This window comes from Oncorhynchus mykiss, chromosome 23, assembly GCF_013265735.2.
Source record: "Oncorhynchus mykiss isolate Arlee chromosome 23, USDA_OmykA_1.1, whole genome shotgun sequence".
Classification (NCBI taxonomy): Eukaryota; Metazoa; Chordata; class Actinopteri; order Salmoniformes; family Salmonidae; genus Oncorhynchus; species Oncorhynchus mykiss.
The window spans coordinates 10,407,071-10,428,045 of NC_048587.1; the positions used below are offsets into that span (position 1 = coordinate 10,407,071).

General features: G+C 40.6%; 1 protein-coding gene across 2 annotated transcripts in view; it reads right to left on the reverse strand.

Moving 5' to 3' along the window:
- The window catches only part of LOC110502259 (protein FAM83H), a 28,776-nt gene extending 10,731 nt beyond the window's left edge, over positions 1–18,045 (reverse strand). The window contains exons 1-3 of one of the 2 annotated variants that reach the window (XM_036959944.1): positions 17,674–18,045; positions 14,980–15,443; positions 260–424 (exon numbers count right to left, since the gene is read on the reverse strand). In XM_036959944.1, coding sequence (XP_036815839.1) covers positions 260–424; positions 14,980–15,423 — 609 coding nt within the window. In that variant the 5' untranslated portion in view covers positions 15,424–15,443; positions 17,674–18,045. The remainder of the gene's footprint in view (positions 1–259; positions 425–14,979; positions 15,444–17,673) is intronic. The other variant, XM_021580158.2, reaches the window with a different exon arrangement.
- Between the last annotated feature and the right edge of the window lie 2,930 nt (positions 18,046–20,975).

Below are 20,975 nucleotides of genomic sequence, written 5' to 3' on the forward strand. Positions count from 1 at the left end.
GGTCCGTTCAGAATGGGTATCTACATTTAAAAAATGTATTTATGCATATCGGGTCTGGGTGGGACAGCCCCAGGTCCATTTCGGTACGAGTCCAGTTTCCTTTACATTTAAGTTCCTTACTGAATATGAACTTCCAGAGGAAAGCCTTAAGGAAAATGCCCTAAAATCCATCAAATATCAAAGGCAAAATTATAAACGTGTCTTAATTGAAAAACTCCAGCACATGTATTCAAGATATTGCACCACTTCATAGACTCACTTGAATGCTCTCCAGATTGACCCGGCAGTTGGAAGCCATGGTAGTAAAATGGTGTGCATTCTGTTCATCCAGAATGATATACACGGCAACACTTCGCATGGCAGCATCCAGAATATCAGCGAAGATGTCCACATCTGTGAAGGTGTCCATTACCACAGCAATCACCTGGAGTGGACAACAGAGCACACTATGATTAGGCCTACATTCGTTTCAAATGTTAAAGCATGCAATAGTGAGGCATTATACACACATAACATGCTGTGCAATTATTCTACACATAGACGTAGTCGGCATATACACCACTACCCCTTTCTGATTTTTTCTCTATTTTTGCATAGTTTATTATACTGAATGTTATCAGATCTTCAACCAAAACCTAATATTAGATAAAGGGAACCTGAGTTTACAAATAACTAAAAAATATATTTATTATCAAATAAATATTTATTTAATTAACAAAGTTATACAACACCCAATTCCACTGGGTGAAAAAGTAATTGCTCTCTTACACACAATAACTGGCTGTGCCACCTTTAGCTACAATGACTATAACCATATGCTTCCTGTAGTTGTTGATCAGTCTCTCACATTGCTGTTTGGTTTCCACCAGACATAATGGGACCCATCTTGTCCATTATGTGGACAATCACCTGGGAGCACCTGGATGATCATTAAGACTCTTGGAAGAATGTTCTATGGACAGATGAGTCAAAAGTATAACTTTTTGGATGACATGGGTCCCATTATGCCTGGTGAAAACCAAACACTGCATTCCACAGGAAGAACCTTATACCAGGCCTCCGAGTGGCGCAGCGATCTAAGGTACTGCGTGGCAGTGCTAGAGGCGTCGCTACAGATCCGGGTTCGTTCCCGGGCTGTGTCGCAGCTGGGAGACTCATGAGGTGACGCACAATTGGCCCAGTGTCGTCCGGGATAGGGGAGGGTTCAGCCGGCTAGGATGTCCTTGTTCCATCTCGCTCTAGCGACTCCTGTGGTGGCCTGGGCGCATGCACGCTGACACGATCGCCAGTTGGACTCTGACACATTGGTGTGACTGGCTTCTGGGTTAACCGAGCAGTGTGTCAAGAAACAGCACGGCTTAGCATGATGGGACAAGACTGTAACAACCAATTGGGGAGAAAAAGGGCTTAAAAAAAAAAAAAAGAATATAAAATAACCTTATACCAACGGTCAAGCTTGGGGATGCTTTGCTGCCTCAAGACCTGGACCTGGATGACCAGCTCTGTGAGCTGCAGCTGAGTCATGCAGCAAGACGATAATTAAAAACACACAATCAAGTCAACATGAAATTGGCTAAAAAGCAACACATTTGACGTTTTGGAATGGCCTAGTCCAGGTATTCCCAGGGCGTGACAATGCCGTCAGGGGTACACCAAGTAAAAACGTGATTCCATTTTGATTCCATTTTGTACATTTAAAAATAAACCACATTTGTTAAAAAATTACTAAAAAAATTATTAACATTTTCAAACAGTCCATTTAGTAAGAACCGCGTCCATAGAGACACATACCAGCTCTACTGGTAGTACTGCTACTACCAGCAGTACTACACCTGCACCTGTCGACAACACAAGTTGTTCTGCTTCCACGAGCACATCCAATGCTAGCATCAGTAATTCTACATTTGTTGTTAGCCCAGCTAGCATGTACACTGACAGTTGTGAATCTGATGCAGTGGAAGAGCTGCTGCCCCCTTATCCGTGAAAGCATCAAACAACAGACAGGGACATTGGACCATCGAAGAGGCACAAATATGATGAGAACTACATTGATTTGGGGTTCACCGTTCAAAAGATTAGGGTCACTTAGAAATGTCTTTGTTTTTGAAAGAAAAACACATTTTTTCTCCATTAAAATAATGTCACTGTATTTTTTGAAAAATGTTAAGACATTATTAATGTTGTAAATGACTATTGTAGCTGGAAATGGCAGATTTTTTATGGAATATCTACATACTGTAGGCGTACAGAGGCCCATTATCAGCAACCATAACTTATTTGTTCCAATGGCACGTTGTGTTAGGGAATCCAAATTGTTCATTTTAAAAGGCTAATTGATTGTCACGCCCTGACCTTAGAGATCCTTTTATGTCTTTATTTTGGTTGGGTCAGGGCGTGAGTTGGGGTGGGCATTCTATGTTTTTGTGTTCTATGTTTTCTATTTCTGTGTGTTTGGCCGGGTGTGGTTCTCAATCAGAGGCAGCTGTCTATCATCAATCTCTGATTGAGAACCATACTTTAGGTAGCCTTTTCCCACCTGTGTCTTGTGGGTAGTTGTTTTCTGTTTGTGTCTTTCTGCACCTGAAAGGACTGTTTCGGTTATTTTTGTTATTTCAGTTATTTCAAATAAAGTATGAACACATACCATGCTGCGCTTTGGTCCTCTCCTTCCAACAGCTGTTACATTGATACTTAGAAACCCCTTTTGCAATTATGTTAGCACAGCTGAAAACTTGTCCTGATTTAAGAAGCAATAAAACTGGCCTTCTTTAGAGTATCTGGAGCATCAGCATTTGTGGGCTTGATTACAGGCTCAAAATAGCCAGAAACAAATAACTTTCTTCTGAAACTCAGTCTATTTTCATTTCCAGCTACAATAGTAATTTACAACATTAACAATGTCTACGTTGTATTTCTGTTAAATTTTATGTTGTTTTAAATGGACATAAAGGAGCTTTTTTTCTAAAACAAGGACATTTGTAAGTCACACCGAACTTTTGAATGGTAGTCTATATGCAAAAGTACTCTCACAACTCAATGAAACCTTCACTTTTGCGCAGACATAAAATAAACAATAAGCCACAGGAGTTTTTGGAGCGATAATTAAGATTACTTTTGAGTAGTAAGACATATGTAAAAGCAACAGATACCATTAATAAGAAGGAGCTAGAAGTGTCTTATATGGTGAGCCACCGAGTGGCTAGGACAGGCAAGCCCCATACTATTGTGGAGGACTTAATTATTTCTGCTGCCACGGATATGGCTGGGACAATGCTGGGGGAAAAGGCCCAAAAAACTATACAGACAATGACTTCATCAAACAACACTGTTTCACAAAGCATCAGTGACATGGCAGGAGATGTTTAGAAACAATTACTTCTTCGCATACAAGCCAGTGAATTCTATGTGTTACAGCTGTATGAGTCAAAAGACGTGGCGGGCCTGGCACAGCTCCTGGTATATGTCCTTTACATTTATTCGGGGTCAATTAAGGAAGACATCCTCTTCTGCAAATCACTGGAAACCAGGACAACAGGAGACAATATTTTTAAAGTACTGGACAGCTTTGTGACATCAAATGGACTTTGGTGGTCAAGATGTGTTGATATCTGTACTGATGGGGCAAAGCCATGACAGGGAGACATAGTGAAGTGGTAACGCGACTGCAAGCAGTTGCTCCCGACGCCACTTGGGCACACTGCAGCATACACATGAGGCTCTTGCTGCCAAGGGAAAGCCTGACAGCTTGAAATACGTTTTGGACATTACAGTGAAAATGGTTAACTTTGTTAAAGCAAGGCCCCTGAACTCTCGTGTATTTTCTGCACTATGCAATGATATGGGCAGCGACCATGTAACGCTTTCACAACATACAGAAGTGCGCTGGTTAGCAAAGTATTGACACATATGTTTTTATTGAGAGACAAGCTTAAAACCTGGTGGGGCAAGGAGTTCCCCTCAGGGAGTTAACCTCACTAGGGGACGTGGGACGGTAGCGTCCCCACCTGGCCAACATCCGGTGAAATTGCAGAGCGCCAAATTCAAAAACAGAAATACTCATTATAAAAATTCAGAAAACATACAAGTGTTATACATCGGTTTAAAGATTAACTTCTTGTTAATCAAACCACGGTGTCAGATTTCAAAAAGGCTTTTACGGCGAAAGCTTACCATGCGATTATCTGAGAACAGCGCCCAGCAGACAAATCATTACAAACGGTTACCAGCCAAGTAGAGGAGTTTACACAAGTCAGAAATAGCAATACAATTAATCACTTACCTTTGATAATCTTCATATGGTTGCACTCACAAGACTCCCATTTACTCAATAAATGTTTGTTTTGTTAGATAAAGTCCCTCTCGTTTTGTTCAGTAATCCACAGGCTCAAACGCAGTCAGAACAGGCAGACAAAAAATCCAAATAGTATCCGTAAAGTTCATAGAAACATGTCAAACGATGTTTATAATCAATCCTCAGGTTGTTTTTAGCCTAAATAATCAATAATATTTCAACCGGACAATAACGTTGTCAATATAAAAGGTAAACAAGAAAGGCGCGCTCTCGGTCGTGTGCATGAAAAATCTATGGGACACTGTAGGGTTCACTCATTCAGAGTGGTCTTACTCTCTCATTTTTCAGAATACAAGCCTGAAACAATTTCTAAAGACTGTTGACATCTAGTGGAAGCCATATGAAGTGCAATTTGGGTCCTAAGTCAATGGATACTGTAATGGCATTCAATAGAGAACTACAAACATAAAAAAAAGTGATGTGAGAGAGTTCTTAGGAAACTTCGCAGTATTTTGTTTTTTATGTATTATTTCTTACATTGTTTGCCCAGAAAATGTTATGTGTTATTACATACAGCCGGGAAGAACTATTGGATATCAGAGCGGTGGTAACTCACCAGCACTACCAGCATTACAACCAGGAATACGACTTTCCTGAAGCGGATCCTTTGTTTGCACCACCCAGGGCAAATTAACTGATTCCAAAGGCTGACCCAAAACAACGCCGGCGGAGAAGAAGAATTCGGAGTGGTCTTCTAGTCAGACTTAGGAGGCAACCCACCACTAAAGTTCAATCCCTGGATAACAAAGTTGACAAGATCAGGGCAAGGGTTTCTTTCCAGAGAGACATCAGGGATTGTAACACTCTGTTTCATGGAAACATGGCTCTCTCGGGATATACTGTCGGAGTCGGACCAGCCATCTGGATTCTCAGTTCATTGCGCTGAAAGGAATAAACATCTCTCTGGGAAGAAGAAGGGCGGGGGTGTATGTTTCATGACTAATGACTCATGGTGTAATTGTAATAATATACAGGAACTCAAGTCCTTTTGTTCACCCGACCTAGAATACCTTGTAATCAAATGCTGACCCTGTTATCTCCCATGAGAATTCTCTTCAGTTATTGTCACAGCCATGCATATCCCCCCTCAAGCCGATGCCACGAAAGCCCTCAAGAACTTCACTGGACTTTATGCAAACTGGAAATCTTTTGACAATGGCGCCGAAGGAGATGGCTGCCATTTTATGATCCCGTAACCAATTTTTCTATTATGTATGTTTTTTTCGCATTATTTGTAAGTTATTTTGTGCATAATGTACTGTTTCTTATGAGCAAAAAAAGCTTATTGATATCAGGACAGAAATTATTCACCCCATACTGGAGGAATACCTTTTCTTCAATGAGTCGGACAGGAAGGATTTACTTCAGACGCCTGACAAGGCCCTCATCCCCGTCATTCACAGGAGAGAGACAGGGGTATCGTGGACTAAGATCTGGGTGCCTTGTTAGGATCGGTCGCTGAGAGGGTAATATACCTTTACCATCGGTCCTATTAGCCGAAGTACAATCAATCAATAATAAAATAGACGAACTACGATCACATATATCCTACCAATGAGACATTAACTGATTTCTGCTCTCGTGTAAAGCCTGGGTTTTCTGCATGTTAACACCAGAAGCTTATTACCTAAAAATAATAAATTGAAAGTGTGGGATCACAGCTCCAATCCAGATGTCTTGGTCTTTACTGAGACATGGTTAACTTCTCTGGGACCGTTCGGGACGTGAGCTTCCCACCTCTCAACAGCCAGTGAAACTGCAGGGCGCCAAATTCAAAACAACAGAAATCCCATTAAAAGAAAATTCTCAAACATAGAAGTATTTTACATCATTTTATAGGTAAACTTCTCGTTAATAAAACCACAGTGTCCGATTTCAAAAACGCTTTTCGGCGAAAGCACAACATATGTTAGGTCAGCAACTAGTCACAGAAAGCATTCAGCCATTTTCCAACCAAAGAGAGCAGTCACAAAAAGCAGAAATATAGATAAAATTATTCACTAACTTTTGATGATCTTCATCAGATGACACTCATAGGACTTCATGTTACACAATACATGTATGTTTTGTTCGGTAAAGTTAATATTTATGTCCAAAAATCTGAGTTTACATTGGCGCGTTACGTTCAGTAGTTCCAAAAACATCCGGTGACTTTGCAGAGAGCCACATCAATTTTACAGAAATACTCATAATAAACATTGATAAAAGATACAAGTGTTATGCATGGAATTTTAGATCCACTTCTCCTTAATGCAACCACTGTGTCAGATTTCAAAAAAACTTTACCGAAAAAGCACACCATGCTATAATCTGAGTAGAGCTCTCAGAGCCCATACATATATCCGCCATGTTGTGGAGTCAACATTAGTCAGAATAGCATTATAAATATTCACTTACATTTGATGATCTTCATCAGAATGCACTCCCAGGAATCCCAGTTCCAGAATAAATGTCTGTTTTGTTCAATAATGTCAAAATAGCTCCTTTTGTTAGCGCGTTCAGTCCAAGTAATCCACATTCATAAAGCGCGTTCACTAGTTTCAGACGAAAAGTAAAAAAAGATCTGTTGCAGTTAGTAGAAACACATCAAACGAAGTATAGAATCAATCTTTAGGATGTTTTTAACATAAATCTTCAATAATGTTCCAACCGGACAATTCCTTTATCTTCAGAAATGAAGTGGAACGTAGCTACCTTTCACGTGAGCGCACGAGACTGAGCCTGTGGCACTCTGCCAGACCACTCACTCAAAGAGCTCTTATGAGCCCCTCCTTTAGAGTAGAAGCATCAAACACGTTTCTAAAGACTGTTGACATCTAGTGTAAGCCATAGGAAGTGTAAAATGACCAATATCCCACTGTGTATTCGATAGGGGCTGAGTTCAAAAACTACAAACCTCAGATTTCCCACTTCCTGGTTGGATTTTTTTCTCAGGTTTTTACCTGCCATATGAGTTCTGTTATACTCACAGACATAATTCAAACAGTTTTAGAAATGTCAGAGTGTTTTCTATCCAAATATACTAATTATATGCATATTCTAGCTTTTATGGCTGAATTTGGGCACGCTTTTCATCCAAAATTCCCAATAATGCCCCCTACCCCAAATAAGTTAAGGAAGAGTATTATGAATACTGATGTTAACCTTTTTGGTTATAACCTTTTTCAGCAAGACAGATCTTCCAAAGTTGGGGGAGTGGCAATCTTTACCAAGGATCACCTTCAGTGCTCGTTTGTCTCCACCAAGTCTGTTCATCAAACAATTTGATTTGATGGTTTTAAGCATTCAACTTTCAAATAGCTCTTTGTTGGGTGCTACCGTCCTCCATCGGCACCAGCCTGTACCCCTAAGTGCTCTCCTGGCCCCTTACACTAAGTATGAATTTGTCCTGCTAGGTGACCTAAACTGGGACGTGCTTAAACCACCTGACCAAGTCCTAAAGCAATGGGACTCCCTAAATCTTCCTCAGATTATTGCCAATCCGACAAGGTATGACTCCCAACACCCAGAAAAGGCTACTCTCATTGATGTTATCCTCACAAATAATCTTGATAGGTATCAGTCTGGCGTTTTCTGTAATGACCTCAGTGATCACTGTTTTACAGCCTGTGTTCATAATGGCTGCTCAGTTAAACGACCTGTCCTGATTTGTTATAGACACTTGCAAAAAACTTTAATGAGCAAGCCTACCTTCATGAACTGGCCTCTGTAAAAGGGTATAGAATCAGCTTGATCCCTTTTTTAAAATATATTTTCAGTGGTATTGTAAAGAAAATGACAATTACAATTACAATTAAAAAAAGGTTCAGCCCCTGGTTCGACGGTGAGTTACTCCACCTCAAGAATTGCATTTGGCTAAAGGCTCGGCACACGCATACTCAGGCTGACGGGCTCTTGTTCGGGCAAATGAGAAATAAGTGCACTAAGGCTATTCGGAAGGCCAAAGTTAGTTACTTTAAGGAGCAGTTCTCTCTCTGTGGGTCTAACCCCAAGAAGTTCTGCAAAAATGGTTAAAGACCTGGAGAATAAACCCTCCTCCTCACAGCTGCCCATGTTGATGATGTGGTTGTTACTGACAAGAAGCACATGGCTGGGCTCTTTAATCACCACTTCATTAAGTCAGGATTCCTATTTGACTCAGCCATGCCTCCTTGCCCGTCCAACATTTCCTCATCTCCCACCCCTTCTAATGCGACTATCCCCAATGCTTCTCCCTCTTTCCTCCTGCTCCGCTACAAAGTTTCTCCCTGCAGGCAGTCACTGAGTCAGAGGTGCTAAAGGAGCTCCTGAAAAAACAAACATCTGGGTCAGATGGTTTAGACCCTTTCTTCTTTAAGGTTGCTGCCCCTATCATCACCAAGCCTTTCTCTGACCTTTTGAAACTCTCTTTTCTTTCTGGGGAGGTTCCCATTGCTTGGAAGGCAGCCACGGTTTGTCCTTTTTTTAAAGGGGGTGTCAAGCTGATCCTAACTGTTTATAGGCCAATTTCTATTTTGCCCTTTTTATCAAAAGTGTTAGAAGAACTTGTCAATAATCAACAGATTGGCTTTCTTGTATTTTCTCTGGTATGCAATCTGGTTTCCGCTCAGGTTATGGATGTGTAATTGCAACCTTAAATGTCCTCAATGATGTCACTATTTCCCTTGATTCTAAGCATTGTTGTGCTGCTATTTTTATTGACTTGGCCAAAGCTTTTGATACGGTAGACCATTCAATTCTTATGGCCGGCTAAGTATTGGTGTCTCTGAGGGGCCTTTGGCCTGGTTTGCTAACTACCTCTCTCAAAGAGTGCAGTGTATAAAGTCAGAAAATCTGCTGTCTCAGTCACTGCCTTTCACCAAGGGAGTAACCCAAGGCTGGATCCTAGGCCCCAAGCTCTTCTCAATTCACATCAACAACATAGCTCAGGTAGTAGGAAGCTCTCTCATCCATTTATATACAGATGATACAGTCTTATACACAGCTGGCCCCTTCCCAGATCTTCCCAATGCTCTACAACAAAGCTTTATTAGTGTCGAACAAGCTTTCTCTCCCCTTAACCTTGTTCTGAACACCTCCAAAACAAAGGTCATGTGGTTAGGTAAGAAGAATGCCCCTCACCCCACAGGTGTGATTACTACCATTGAGGGTTTAGAGCTTGAGGTAGTCACCTCATACAAGTACTTGGGACTATGGCTAGACGGTACACTGTCCTTCTCTCAACACATACAGTTGAAGTCAGAAGTTTACATACACCTTAGCCTAATACATTTAAACTCAGTTTTTCACAATTGCTGACATTTAATCCTAGTAAAAATTCCCTATCTTAGGTCAGTTAGGATCACCACTTTATTTTAAGAATGCGAAATGTCAGAATAATAGTAGAGAGAAGAATTTATTTCAAATTTGATTTCCTTCATCACATTCCCAGTGGGCCGGAAGTTTACATACACTCAATTAGTATTTGGTAGCATTGCCTTTAAATTGTTTAACTTGGGTCAAACGTTTCGGGTAGCCGTCCACAAGCTTCCCACAATAAGTTGGGTGAATTTTTGGCCCATTCCTCCTGACAGAGCTGGTGTAACTGAGTCAGGTTTGTAGGCCTCCTTTCTCGCACACACTTTTTCAGTTCTGCCCACAAATGTTCTACAGGATTGAGTTCAGGGCTTTGTGATGGCCACTCCAATACCTTGACTTTGTTGTCCTTAAACCATTTTGCAACAACTTTGGAAGTATGCTTGGGGTCATTGTCCATTTGGAAGACCCATTTGCGACCAAGCTTTAATTCCAGACTGATGTCTTGAGATGTTGCTTAAATATATCCACATAATTTTCATGATGCCATCTATTTTGTGTAGTGCACCAGTCCCTCCTGCAGCAAAGCACCCCCACCACATGATGCTGCCACCCCCGTGCTTCACGGTTGGGATGGTGTTCTTCAGCTTGCAAACCTCCCCCATTTTCCTCCAAACATAACGATGGTCATTATGGCCAAACAGTTCTATTTTTGTTTCATCAGACCAGAGGACATTTCTCAAAAGTACAATCTTTGTACCCATGTGCAGTTGCAAACCATAGTCTGGCTTTTTGATGGTGTTTTTGTAGCATTGGCCTCTTCCTTGCTGAGCGACCTTTCAGGTTATGTCGATATAGGACTCATTTTACTGTGGATATAGATACTTTTGTACCTCTTTCCTCCAGCATCTTCACAAGGTCGTTTGCTGTTGTTCTGGGATTGATTTGCACTTTTTGCACCAAAGTACGTTCATCTCTAAGAGACAGAACGCGTCTCCTTCCTGAGCGGTAAGACGGCTGCCTGGTCCCATGGTGTTTATACTTGCGTACAGATGAACGTGGTACTTTCAGGGGTTTGGAAATTGCTTCCAAGGATGAACCAGACTTGTGGTCTACAATTTGTTTTCTGAGGTCTTGGCTGATTTCTTTTGATTTTCCCATGCACTGAGTTTGAAGGTAGGCCTTGAAATACATTCACAGGTACACCTCCAATTGACTCAAATGTTGTCAATTAGCCTATCAGAAGCTTCTAAAGCCATGACATCATTTTCTGGAATTTTCCAAGCTGTTTAAAGGCACAGTCAATTTAATGTATGTAAACTTCTGACCCACTGGAATTGTGATACAGTGAATTTTAAGTTAAATAATCTGTCTGTAAACAATTGTTGGAAAAATAAGTAGATGTCCTAAACGACTTGCCAAACTACAGTTTGTTAACAAGAAATTTGTGGAATGGTTTTAAAACGAGTTTTAATGACTCCAACCTAAGTGTATGTAAACTTCCGACTTCAACTCTATCAAAGCTGCAGGCTATAGTTAGATCTAGACTTGGTTTCCTCTATCATAATCGCTCTTCTTTCACCCCAGCTGTCAAACTAACCCTGATTCAGATGACCATCCTATCCATGCTAGATTACAGAGACGTAATTTATGGATCCGCAGGTAAGGGTGCTCTTGAATGGCTAGATGTTCTTTACCATTCTGCCATCAGATTTGCCACCACTGCTCCTTATAGGACACACCACTGCACTCTATACTCTCTTGAAACTGGTCATCTCTGTATACCCGTCGCAAGACCCACCGGTTTCTGCTTAATTATAAAACCCTCTTAGGCCTCACTCCCCCTATCTGAGATATGTACTGCAGCCCTTATCCTTCACATACAACACCCGTTCTGCCAGTCACATTCTGTTAAATGTCCCCAACGCACACACATCCCTGGGTCGCTCCTCTTTTCAGTTTGCCACAGCTAGTGACTGGAACAAGCTGCAAGAAACACTCAAACTGGACAGTTTAATCTCAATCTCTTCATTCAAAGATTCAATCATGGACACTCTTACTGAGAGTTGTGGTTGCTTTGCGGGATGAATTGTTGTCTCCACCTTCTTGTCCTTTGTGCTGTTGTCTGTTCCCAATAATGTTTTGTGCTGCTACCATGTTGTGTTGCTACCATGTTGTTGTCAAGTTGTGTTGCTACCATGCTGTTTTCATGTGTTGCTGCCTTGCTATGTTGTTGTCTTCAGTCTCTCTTTATGTAGTGTTGTGTTGTCTCTCTTGTCGTGATGTGTGTTTTGTCCTATATTTATATGTTATTTATTTGTTATATTATTTTTTGTAAATGCAGGACTAAGATTGAATCGTACTACACTGGCTCCGACGTTCGTCAGATGTGGCAGGGCTAGCAAACTATTACAGACAACAAAGGGAAGCACAGCTACGAGCTGCCCAATGACAGGAGCTTACCAGATGTGCTAAATGACTTCTATGCTCGTTTCGAGGCAAGTAACACTGAAGCAGTCCGCTGTCCCCACATGCTTCAAGACGGCCACCATTGTTCCTGTACTCAAGAATGCAAAGGTAACTGAACTAAATGACTATCACCCCGTAACACTCACTTCTGTCATCATGAAGTGCTTTGAGAGACTAGTTGAGGATCATATCACCTCCACCTTACCTGTCACCCTAGACCCACTTCAATTTGCTTACCGCCCCAATAGGTCCACAGACAAATCGCCATCACACTGCATACTGCCCTATCCCATCTGGACAAGAGGAATACCCATGTAAGAATGCTGTTCATTGACTATAGCTCAGCATTCAACACCATAGTACCCTCCATGCTCATCATTAAGCTCGAGGCCCTGGGTCTAAACCCCGCCTTGTGCAAATAGGTTCTAGACTTCCTGACAGGCCGCCCCCAGGTGGTGAAGGTAGGAAACAACATCTACACTTCGCTGATCCTCAACACTGGGGCCCCAAGGGTGCGTGCTCAGCCCACTCCTATACTCCCTGTTCACCCATGCATGCCTCCAACTCAATCATCAAGTTTGCAGACGACACAACAGTAGTAGGCTTGATAACCAACAACGACGAGACAGCCCACAGGCAGGAGGTGAGGGCTCTGGGAGTGTGGTGTCAGAAAAATAACCTCACACTCAACATCAACAAAACAAAGGACATGATCGTGGACTTCCAGAAACAGCAGAACGAGCACCCCCCTATCCACATTGACGGGACAGCAGTGGAGAAGGTCGAAAGTTTTAAGTTCCTTGGCATACATATCACTGACAAACTGAAATGGTCCACCCACACAGACAGTTTGGTGAAGGAAGCACAACAGCGCCTCTTCAACCTCAGGAGGCTGAAGAAATTTGGCTTGTCACCTAAAACCCTCAAACTTTTACAGATCCACAATCGAGAGCATTCTGTCGGGCTGCATCACCGCCTGGTAAGACAACTGCACCGCCCACAACCGCAAGGCTCTCCAGAGGGTGGTGCGGTCTGCACAACGCATCACAGGGACAAACTACCTGCCCTCCAGAACACCTACAGCACCAGGTGTCACAGGAAGGTCAAAAAGATAATCAAGGACAACAACCACTCGAGCCACTGCCTCCAGAAGGTGAGGTTAGTACAAGTGCATCAAAGCTGGAACCGAAAGACTGGAAAACAGCTTCTATCTCAAGGTCATCAGATTGTTAAATAGCCATCACTAGCACAGAGGCGCTGCTGCCTACATACACAGACTTGAAATCATTAGCCACTTTAATAAATGGAACACTAGTCACTTTAATAATGTCACTTTAATAATATTTTGATATCTTGCACTACTCATCTCATATGTATATACTGTATTCTATACTATATCTTAGTCTATGCCGCTCTGACATTACTCATCCATATATTTATAAATTCTTAATTCCATTCCTTTACTTAGATGTGTGTGTAGTTGTTAGATATTGTTAGATATTGTTAGATATTACTTGTTAGATATTGTTGTACTAGAAGGAACTAGAAGCACAAGCATTTCGCTACACCCGCAATAACATCTAGTAAACACGTGTATGTGACCAATACAATTTGATTTGATCAACAACTACAGGAAGCATTTGGTTGCAGTCATTGCAGCTAAAGGTGGGACAAACAGTTATTGAGTGTAAGGGGGCAATACATTTTTCACACAGGGGAATTGGGTGTTGCATAAATTTGTTAATTAAATAAATGAAATAAGTATATATTTTTTGTTATTTGGTTCCCTTTATCTAATATTAGGTTTTGTTTGAAGATCTGATAACATTCAGCAGAAAAACATGCACAAAAAAAATGCCATCAGAAAGGGGGAAAATACTTTTTAGCTCTAACTTTTAGAGCTATAAGCTATTATGACCCCATCACTGAAAGTTACAACTCACAGGAACACATGTATTCTGTTTCCTTCTACGATGCTCATAAGCCTTGCAGGTCTCATTAGAAGGGACAGTGACATAACCACAATTGAAAACAATGCAGATCTTATTTTCTAGACACACAATTCCTACCTGATGTTTTCGTGAACTTTGCAAAACCTTTTGAATGCATTTCAGTCACTTTGTGATGCAAGTAATCAAATAATGTAATGTAATCAAATAATTTCACATTTTCTTATTAGCCTTATGAACATAACTTTGTTACAGTTTCTATCTGTGCTAGAATGGCCATAAAATGTTAAATAAATTAGTATATAGATATCGGCCCGCAATATCCACATTGGTGCATCTCTTATGGAATGTCTAAAAATGTATAATATTTTGAAATAACTGCCTTGGCCTTGTGGTTAAAAAGTCCACCCTGAGATTGAAAAGTTGGGGGTTTGATGCCCAGTTGAGAATTGGACCAAATGCCTCTCTGCTTGACACTCAGCATTAAGGAGTTGAATTAGGGGTAAGGCCCTGCAACAGACTAGTGTCCTGTCCAGGTGCCCCCCCCCCCCCCCACTCAGACCACTTGCCCAGACAGTCCTAGTGACATTCTTGCTTGAGAAATAGTTTTTTGCAACAAAAATATATTTTCTTTTTGACCACTTTAATGGAAAACTATTACAGTAAGGTACTTAATTGTTAACCAGAAATGATTTGATATTGAGATCAAAAACAGCTGCATTGGGCCTTTACAATGCAGGAAAATAATTTTACATTTGCTAAAAAAATCTAGTGGAGAAACCCCCACACCCCGCCTAAATTGGGCCCCCCCATGTTCAAAAACCGACTATGCCCCTGATTCTACATTTACTATTGTACTATTACATATCCTTTCTGTTACACAACATATTGCCCAACAGAATCAGTATTAGTATAATATGGAGCTGATCGACATACTTGTTGAGCATTCTTGATAAGTCGACGAGCCTGCGCCTTGATACTGGGCATATCTGGCTCAGAGGGGTTAACCAGCGTGGTGACCTCGGTAGGGCCTATGAAGTGATGATGTTGGGGCCAGCCAAGGTCAAGACCAGGTGCATCCAAGTCAGAGTGCACAGGCCAGTATGTGTCTGAAGAGCCATCTCCCTCAGACTCTACATACGGGAGCTCTGGCTGAGTGCTCTGGTACGGAATTTGCACTGTGCACCTAATGTGCTCAATTTCCTGTCTGGAGAGGAAGTCCACCACATCCGCACTCTGAAGGAATTCATAATAGCCCTCCAAGTCATCCTCCACCAGTGCGTCAATGGCCAGCCGGTACTCCTCGCGGGAGTGGGAAGGCAGGTATTTGGGGTCCAGGGGGTTATCCCCTGCTGAGGAACACTGAGAGCGGTGCGCCATGCTGATTCCTGAGAGAGAACCTGAGAGGGTACACACAATATGAGAACTTGGTAGGGAGGAGAGATGGAAACAAAGTTATACGGTGGCAGATGTGTAGGCTATGATCAATTCTGCTTATTTATGGGTGATTTTGCAAATGCGGGCCTTTTTGTATCTCAGGGTTAGATTTGTAAAATAAAATGTTCATTTCAACAACCACAAAAAATCACATCCATTAAGTAGAGACTAAAATAATCTTAAACTTTTTTGTCCCCAACTTTCAATGTTTTTTTGTTTGTTTTATTTTCTGAAGCCTTTCATGTCTGGATTTCACTGTTTTGCAGTTTTTGTCCTGTCTCACACCTAGACGTTTGACATTCTACTATGTATTACACTTACAAAAGTCTTGATAATTAGAAAATAATGCACCTGTTTTTAAAAAGAGGCAAATAAATGGACACAATATGCATTTAAGACGTGCATAAGCCATTTGTTACTTTTTTTTTTACACAAAATACAGTCGCCTCTACGTGTTGTTATTGCCACCACGACAAGCAAATTACATGATAATAACGTTTTTTCTTGGTTAACATGGATATGAACAGTGACAGTGGGGCGCATTGATGATGTCATGGAGGGAGATTCAAATTTTGATGCCGGGAAATTATAGAAAAATAAAAGGTAAATATGACTTGAGTAAATAATATTGTACGCCATTACCAAATAGGCTATAATGTCATCAAATTATGTTAGATTTTTATGGAAAATAAACCAAAGAAACAGAAGATCAACTATCCAGAAATTAGTGGTTATGGAGTCATACATGTCAAGGAACACACCACATCACTCACCTGAAGTCTTACATTTTTCATCAGTTGTTTTATATGAAATGTAATTTGTCATTACCACAATGCTAAGTCATTACCATCACGGAACATATTTTTGAGGAAACAGTGTATTAAATTACAATTGATATTGATCATTTTTCCAATAGGTGAACCGTATGCTTGTTCTTAAGATAATACGATTTTGATGTGGTTAATACATGTTTCTGAGTATCATCAATGCATATATGGACATTTAGACATGACAATGATGAATACATATTATTAAGAAAACTTCCAAATAGTAAAAAAAAACATGATTTAAAAAAAATCATGACAAATGTTTTTTTAAATACCTTAAGCACAATTTCTGTGATTTCCTTTTCAACTAAGATAGCACATTTTCTAACGTGGTCGTAATGACATTTCCCCTCGGGTATTTGGGGAAACTGATAAAATTCTGTAATAGTATGGTCTCAGCCACTATTAGATATTGTTTCCAGACAGATAAAAAGCAGGTAAAAAGCAGTTTCAGTTTTTATTTTCTAAAATATTTAACATCCAAAAGCACCCGTATTTGCAAAATCAGCCTTAAACGAAATATGTCACCATTTACATATTCATATTCTCTTGTGCATGTCCCTGTGTAACCCAACACTAAAACAAAGTGGAAAGGGGGATATATGCCACAGGGTAAAAAGGTTTATGAAGTGGCTCCTCCCCGACACAACAGTCAATTCTTACTCCATTTGCAAGTTCATATTTAGGCAGGCTGACATGAAAATGCAGAAATACCGAAGACCGTACAGTGCAAAGATAGGCAAAAACTGCTTCTCCAATAGAAATCCCTGATCACGTTTGTAGGCGATGTCATGGCGACATTGGCAAGCAAAGCTCATGCGTAGAAACACGTCTTCGGATCTAAAAGTCGTCTCGCGCCGAACTGCGCATGTGCAGTCAGTCAAATGCACTTCTTCCATATAGGCAACTTTCAAGTTTGAGTAATAACATGTTCAACTACTTAAGAATCAAGGTTGTGCCTTTATATTACGAGAAAATTAACAACTAAGGAATATTTTTTCACTTCTCAAACCCGTCCTGTTCTGTTTGGTCTGTTTCGCAAGCGTTTAGCGATGTTGCGCCTCTGGGTTTAGAAACTCTGTGGAAATACAGTACTCAAAAGCCCAACATAATGTAAAAATTATAAGGATAATGAGACTAATAACAAACATACACTTAACATAATAGTTTTTCTAGGAAATATCTATAACTTCGGGGACAATTATGTTTCTCAGCTCAACAAAATAGCCTTGCTATTTTGGTGTTTGAATAAAGTAGCTATACATCCTCAAAACAAATCCCACGAACAAATCAATAAATATCAACCAAGAGAGAAATGTTACACATTATCTTCCCATATGTTTACTGAAACAATTTGAGAACTCACTTTATGGCTCAACTGAGATTCTTCATGAATTGAATACGTCCATGGTTTCAGTTTAGGCTGTTTGCAACTATTTAGTCCTTCTCTCGAAACTTATTCTCCAATGAGACTGTATTGCATTCCTAGTCCGTGCTGGACTCATCAAAAAGAGCGTGCTGTTTGGCTTTATCACCTACTCCGGCAGAACCTGTTCATTTTCATGCGTGCTTGAGGCATGTTAGGGAGAATGGAAGAGTTTCAGAAATGAGAAAAACACCCGTCTCACATATTGCTGACGATTTCTGCCCCGCCTCAACTTTACAGATTGCAACTGCAAATTTTCTATTTTTTTACAGTTAGTTTGTAGCACGGATAAATCAGCCCTCACCCTTCCACACTCGGATATAATAGGAATGTGGTGTACATTGAACTGTCTAGTGTCGTTCCCTGCAGAACATTCATCTGGTGATAGGACTGTATAAATATTTGTCATTGTCTTGGTAGTCTTTGTCAACTGTTAACGATAATCATGGCCGGCGCCAGGACAGATGGATTATTTGATTTCCATAAGGGGACACGTTTTTTTCATGCGAATTTGTTTAAAAGAGGCACGCTTTTTCATGCGAACTTGTTTTATGGGTGTTATAGTAAAGTGAGTGAGTTTCAAGTTTGGGGAAGCTAACAATTTATCCTACCATTTCTACCAATCTGCGTGCCAGCTCTGATTTGCATATGCGCATTTTTGTGGACATTTTATTTCAATAATAATGTTTTCGTTTTTCTAAATCATTGTCACCTGGTTAATCATACAAATCTGAATTAATGATAAAAATAAAAATAAATCAAGTAACGCAGGAGCGAGCACCATACACACTGATTAACCTTGATCCATTTGCCACTAAAGAAATGAGCGCATGAAACTTAGAGATAGGCCAACGCAGCAGTAGGCCTATAACTTCCATCATCAACTAAGTAAAATATTTAGGCCTAAAGCCAACAAATAAAAACAGAAGAAAATATCCTGATGAAAAAAACAGGTTCTTTCAGTTGAATTCAGTTTCACTCGGCCTGTCTGCCTCACTTTCTATTTGTCTTGACTTGAGGTATCTCTAGTAAAGTGCAACATTGTATCAAATTAATAAACTGTGTCCAGCACGAAGCTGTCACTAGCGAACTTGTAACATTGTATCAACTAGCCTATTGAGCTTGGGACAGATAGCTGTTTTTGTGCAGGGGAAAAATCTTCTCGTCTTTTATGACGTTTCCACTGGATGTATGGGATCGGTATATCACCGAGGTAAAGAAGGTTTTCTATTAGACACAACATACATTCTCCATTAAATCTCTTGTTCACAATGACTTTTGCATTGATTGCCGTAGAAACATCAAAACAAGTGATAATTACTCTAAAAAGGTCTGGCCAACTTTTACAATCTTTGAATTGCATAACAAGTCAAGTGATGATTAGATAAAGTAATGATATCATATAGAAATGCATTTAAATCTCTTGTTCACAATAACATTTGCATTGATTGTCATAGAAACATAAAAAAGTGCTAACGATTCTAAATTCATAAAAAAGTAAAGTGTTGGTTTGATATAAATAAACAAATCATATACAAATGCATTTAAATCTCTTGTGTGTTTGAACAGCTTCTACCACCAACCCATAAGACTGCTAATTAGCTTAGCTACCCAAACTATCTGCATTGACCCGTTTACTCTTTTTGACTCTTTACACACACACACACACACACACACACACACACACACACACACACACGCTGCTGCTACTGCCTATTATACAGTTGAAGTCAGTGTGGGTCAGAAGTTAACATACACTCAATTAGTATTTGGTAGCATTGCCTTTAAACTGTTTAACTTGGGTCAAACATTTCGGGTAGCCTTCCACAAGCTTCCCACAATAAGTTGGGTGAATTTTGGCCCATTCCTCCTGACAGAGCTGGTGTAACTGAGTCAGGTTTGTAGGCCTCCTTGCTCGCACACGCTTTTTCAGTTCTGCCCACAAATTTTCTATAGGTTTGAGGTCAGGGCTTTGCGATGGCCACTTCAATACTTTGACTTTGTTGTCCTTAAGGCATTTTGCCACAACTTTGGAAGTATGCTTGGGTCATTGTCCATTTGGAAGACCCATTTGTGACCAAGCTTTAACTTCCTGACTGATGTCTTGAGATGTTGCTTCAATATATCCACATAATTTTCCTACCTCATGATGCCATCTATTTTGTGAAGTGCACCAGTCCCTCCTGCAGCAAAGCACCCCCACCACATGATGCTGCCACCCCGTGCTTCACGGTTGGGATGTTATTCTTCGGCTTGCAAGCCTCCCCCTTTTTCCTACAAACATAACGATGGTCATTATGGCCAAACAGTTCTATTTTTGTTTCATCAGACCAGAGGACATTTCTCAAAAAAGTACGATCATTGTCCCCATGTGCAGTTGCAAACTGTAGTCTGGCTTTTGTATGGAGGTATTGGATCAGTGGCTTCTTCCTTGCTGAGTGGCCTTTCAGGTTATGTCGATATAGGACTCGTTTTACTGTGCATATAGATACTTTTGTACCTCTTTCCTCCAGTATCTTCACAAGGTCGTTTGCTGTTGTTCTGGGATTGATTTGCACTTTTCGCACCAAAGTACGTTCATCTCCAGGAGACAGAACGCGTCTCCTTCCTGAGCAGTATGACGGCTGCGTGGTCCCATGGTGTTTATACTTGTGTACTATTGTTTGTACAGATGAACGTGGTATTTGGAAATTTCCTTTCTCCAAAGGATGAACCAGACTTGTGGAGGTCTTTTCCCATGATGTCAAGCAAAGAGGCACTGAGTTTGAAGGTAGGCCTTGAAATACATCCACAGGTACACCTCCAATTGACTCAAATGTTGTCAATTAGCCTATCAGAAGCTTCTAAAGTCATGACATAATTTTCTGGAATTTCCCAAGCTGTTTAAAGGCAGAGCAAGGGGAACAACTACTTCAAGGTCTCAGAGCGAGTGACGTCACTGATTAAAACGCTATTAGCGAGCACCCCGCTAACTAGCTAGCAATTTCACAACGGTTACATATGTAAACTTTGGACTTCAACTGTGTGTTTGCCATACCTAGCTAGCTAGCTAGCCAGCCAGCTAGCCCAGAGAGAGCATTGCATTGTGGGTTTTGTATTAGACTGAGCTGCAACATATTTCCACAATGATGTTGCCACCAACTTTGTTATATTGACAAAATAAAAAATGTGTTCACATATTAGTGTTATTTAACTGTTCAACACTGTTACTCATAGAAAATGTGTGGTTTGTGATGAATTAT